Raw genomic sequence first — 4,620 nt, forward strand, 5'->3', positions numbered from 1 at the left:
GAAAAATGGTCCCTAGTTGGGAGCCACTGAAATAGACAAATCCAGCAATAGTTAATGCAAGCCTTTGGATGCAGTCTCCATATCTTTCTAATCATCTACTATTTTCAGTGTTCTTTCCATTTTTTCTGATTCCGGTTTACAAAGCTTCCATGATGTGTCAGTCTATATTCAATTCCTTTCTTTAATTTTTGATTGTTTCTCTTTCAATAAGGTTGTGGTAGATACGGTGGAGATCAAGAATAGAAGGAAGAAAGGAGAGCATGTGATGGCAATGGAGAGTAAGAGGCAGTTGGATTCACGATGAGCTGGACTGCTAGAGAAGGCAAAAAAGGACCCAAATCCTGAATCCTCAATCCTTGAATCCAAAGAGTTCATCCCAACTAAAGTGATACGTTGACTTGAAGAAACAAATTAAAAATATGGATCTTAAATGTAAAAGTTTACATTAAGGTAGAATAAAGATATCTGTATGAACTGATGCTGTATGTTTATAAATAGAAGATTTAGTTGGGGAAGAATGACTGAAGTTGTTGAAACAAGAAGTTATTTTTATAAAGGATAAGTTATATACAAAAATTATTGGCAATTTGCTTCTTACTAATTGTTCTTTTTTGTTGTTATTTGCCTTGTGCTTTTTTTTCAGCTCCCAAAAGTTTTGAGATGCCATCAGTGAGGCAAGTCACACAAAATAACTCTAACTGAAGTGCTAAAGTCTAATACTGACAAATTCATCATGCAACTCACATGGATATTACCGGTCAAGTTATCATAAAGCCCATAAATCTAAAATGTAAAATTTGTAAAGGGCTTTATAAATTTGATTTCTATTGATTGGGCTGTCTTTTAAAAATCTGATTGGAAGACTATAGCAAATATAGTAAGACAAAAAAGTTGAGGGGTAAAAATAACTAAGTGTGAGTCAATGTAATTGTATATTTATTTGGGGTACCAATAAAAAGGTCTTACATAGACAAGATTTATATAAAGCCACCGTTGGGTAATCGTTTCTGATATGACTTTTCTATGGTCTAGAATTTTTTAAAAGGGGGAGAAGTGGCACAGGTGCAGCCACTTATATTCTTTCAGATTTTGCTGAGCTCACTTGGCCTGTTTAGGTATCCGTAACATTTCTGCCATAAAGATTACTACTTCTATTGACAGAATTTTGAAGTTAAAAAATTTTAGGGAGAACTGATGATTTGAGGGGAAAAAAAGGTGGTTTCAGTATATGTTTTTTAATTACTCTATTTTTTTTTCCCTCCATAGGTCATAGGATGGTTATAAACCTCACTTATCTGTAAGTTGAATATCATCCTTTAGCAAGCATTGAGGAGAAGGTCTTATTCTCTTGGGACTGACCCGAAAGTCATTGGTGCCACGTGAATAAGTTAATCCTATTTAAGATTCCAGATGAATAAAGCAGCATCTTCCTGCTGACAAAGGCCAGGAGTTCATGTTTACAAGTTAGCATGTCATACATAGGTTAGGCAGATCAGGTTGAAACAGGATGCCCTTTCAACCTTCTATTTTCTTATCTCAAAATTCACCCGCCCTCAGTAAACTTTCTCCAACAAGAATGACCATTGTTCAATTTGATGAAACCTCAATTTAAAAAATGACTTTGGTTTCTCAAGCAGGTTTATATATTACGTAGGCTATTCTATTAAAATAAGAGGCTAGTTTAGTAGAAAACCAGATTGGTGAAAATATTTCACATGAAGAATCATAAGTGAACTAAATCCTCATAGGGTTTTATACCCCCAAAGAATGCAAAAGACACAGTGGGCAGGGGTGAAATACCCTTTTTCATGGCTGTCTCCGTATTTGGTGAAAGTCCTGCAGATTTTGCCCTTACACAATGTAAAACAGGGAAGTATAAAAACCAATGCCATATGAGAAAAATAACGATGCAATGTAATTAAGTTTTTTGTTTGTTTGTTTGTTCTCTTTTGATGGTGGGAAAGGGAAAGGCAAAAAAAGATAAGCATTTATTATGTTGCAATTCTCCACATAAAACCAAAACAAGTGAATAATATATGTTAAACACGCCAGAGGCCATTTCTACATCCTTTTTTGATCTTCTTTGTTCACTTCGCCATTGTGTAATGGCTTTCTTTATGTTTAACTCTCCAGGTTAGTTTGTAACTGTGGCATTTCATCCTCATACGGACACTTGGGAACAAAAAAATGAAAAAAAGGGGTGAGGTTATTATTCTTTTTGTGCAGAGATAAAATTATAGATTCAGAAGCCCTTCTTCAAGAGAGTATGAGAAAGCATAGATCATTTCTTAAATCCACAGTTCCAACATGTCTCCTTAATGGTCTCCTTGCTCCTAAACTGACAGGGTTTAGAAGGTGCAAGTTTCAAACCGGAGCATAGGCACCATTAGAGTGTCACTGCTGGGCTCCTTAACTGCACATTCCGTGATAAGACTATAAAGTGCAATGGCAGAGATCTGAAAACTAGGAGCTCTTCTATTCTGTTTCTTTTCGCCAAGCTCCCCTTGACTACCTTCTTTCTTTACAAAGATGTTTTACCTTGTGGCGCCTATGTTCTTATAATGACACATGAGAAGGTGTTTAAAGGTCTTCTTGAAGGTGGCATTACAAAGTGCATAGCAGGCAGGGTTGATAGTGCTGTTGATGTAACAGAGCCAATAACCAATTGTCCACACTGTGTTGGGGATGCAGGGTGCACAGAAGGTGTTAATGAGCACCATGACATTGTATGGGGCCCAAGTGATGATGAAAGCCAACAGAATGGCCAAGATCGTCCTGGTCACTTTCTTTTCCCGGGAAGGAGGAGGCTTCTTTTTCGCAGGCTGCTTGGTCATCTTTACAATCTTGCGAGCAACAATGTTCTGTTTTTCATTTCCATTCTGACCTGAAGAACCAACTACCTCCACGGTGGTATTAGTTGGGGTACATGAGTCACCTTTTTGGGTCTTGGTGACAATTTTGATGCATGTCTGCTTTGAGTTCTCATCTTTGGAGTGGCCCAGGGAAGTGGAAACTGTGTTTTCATCCTGGGTTATTTCATCATCTCTCATATTAGAGGCGACAGCACTGACTGAGGTGGAATCATTGGAGCTTTCCTTTTCCTCCCCCTGGACACAGTTTTCAGTCACAGCATCCCTGGGAGCTTTGCCGTTCTGGATTTTGTTGTGCTCCAGGCCATCATCACTGCCAGGCATGTTGTTGTTGTTTGGTTTCACTATCCTTCCTTGTACCAGACTTGGAGAAACTGGATCTTGGTTGGCCACAGGCTCCTTTTTGTCCTTCTTTATCCTGCTCTTACTGGCTCGGGATATGTGCCAGTATAACACAGTCATGATGATCACAGGCAAATAGAAAGCTGCAATGGCAGTGCCAAAGGTGACAGCAGCATTGGAAAAAAACTGAATGTAGCATTCCCCATCCTCCACAGTTCTCACCCCTACAATGAACTGCCAGAAGAGAATGGCCGGAGCCCAGAGGATAAAGGAGAGAACCCAGGCAGCTGCAATCATCATACCTGCCATTTTTGTGGTCCGCTTGACGGGATAGGTGAGCGGTTTTGTGACGCAGAAGTATCTGTCAAAGCTGATGATGAGCAGATTCATTACTGAGGCATTGCTGACCACATAGTCCAGGGCTAGCCAAAGGTCACACACCACAGGTCCCAAAGGCCAGTAGCCAATCACAGTGTAAAGGGTGTACAAGTTCATGGAGAAAACACCAATGATGAGGTCAGCACAGGCCAAGCTGAACAAAAAGTAATTGTTGACGGTCTGGAGGTGGCGGTTGACTTTAATGGAGACCATGACCAGGATGTTCCCAATAATGGTCACCAAACTGAGGGACCCAGCCACAAGGACAATAAAAACCACTTCAAATGTCTTATAAGGACTGGTCAGAGCCAGGCCATTGTTAGAGGAGTTTGTTGAGTTATTCATTTTGTGTTCTCTAATCAGTAGCCAAGTAGCCAAATACACATTTAAACCTGCAGGGAAACAGAATAAAATTAACAAATACATAATATAAACATTGCTTTATAATATATCAGATGTCTCTCTTTTGAACTACAATTTTTACTCCAAAATCTTCCTTCTTTCTCCTACAAGTTTATTGTGACTACCTGCCTCAATTCCCCCTATGAAAAGCAAAGACTTTAAATGAAGGATTCAAAAGATCCTTTCAGGCTGGCAATGTATTTGAAGTCTGATGACATTTTGAATATGTTCAGATCTAGAACTGAATATCTATCTATCTATCTATCTGTCATCAGTCAATTTAACTGAGCATAATATTGATGAATTGAACTAAATAAGCCAAAATTACACAAAAAACTTTCCAAAGCATCAGGAGGTTTCTGGTATAGACATAAAAATTAATAAACCAGTAGGAGGACTAAATTATGGGGGAAGCATAAAACATATAACATTGTGTGTGACTTTTTCCACCAGGTTTCTCTAAGTGTTTTTCATAATAATACTGATAATGATAATAATAAAGATAATAATGATACTCCTTTTAGCCAATACATTCCCCCCAGTATTATTTTTTTCTGATCTCCATTTTACACTTGTAGTTAGTGTCACATAGCATATTCTATGTAGTTAGCAATATTCCACATCCTGC

At 38.3% G+C, this 4,620-nt stretch overlaps 1 protein-coding gene across 1 annotated transcript; it reads right to left on the minus strand.

Moving 5' to 3' along the window:
- Positions 1 to 1,975: 1,975 nt before the first annotated feature.
- On the minus strand, positions 1,976 to 3,982 carry CHRM2 (cholinergic receptor muscarinic 2). The gene has a single exon (XM_032642174.1). It carries the CDS (start codon positions 3,933 to 3,935, stop codon positions 2,535 to 2,537), a length of 1,401 nt encoding a protein of 466 aa, XP_032498065.1. The 5' UTR covers positions 3,936 to 3,982; the 3' UTR covers positions 1,976 to 2,534.
- Positions 3,983 to 4,620: the final 638 nt, after the last annotated feature.

The sequence above is a fragment of the Phocoena sinus genome, chromosome 9 (assembly GCF_008692025.1).
Source record: "Phocoena sinus isolate mPhoSin1 chromosome 9, mPhoSin1.pri, whole genome shotgun sequence".
Taxonomy (NCBI): Eukaryota; Metazoa; Chordata; class Mammalia; order Artiodactyla; family Phocoenidae; genus Phocoena; species Phocoena sinus.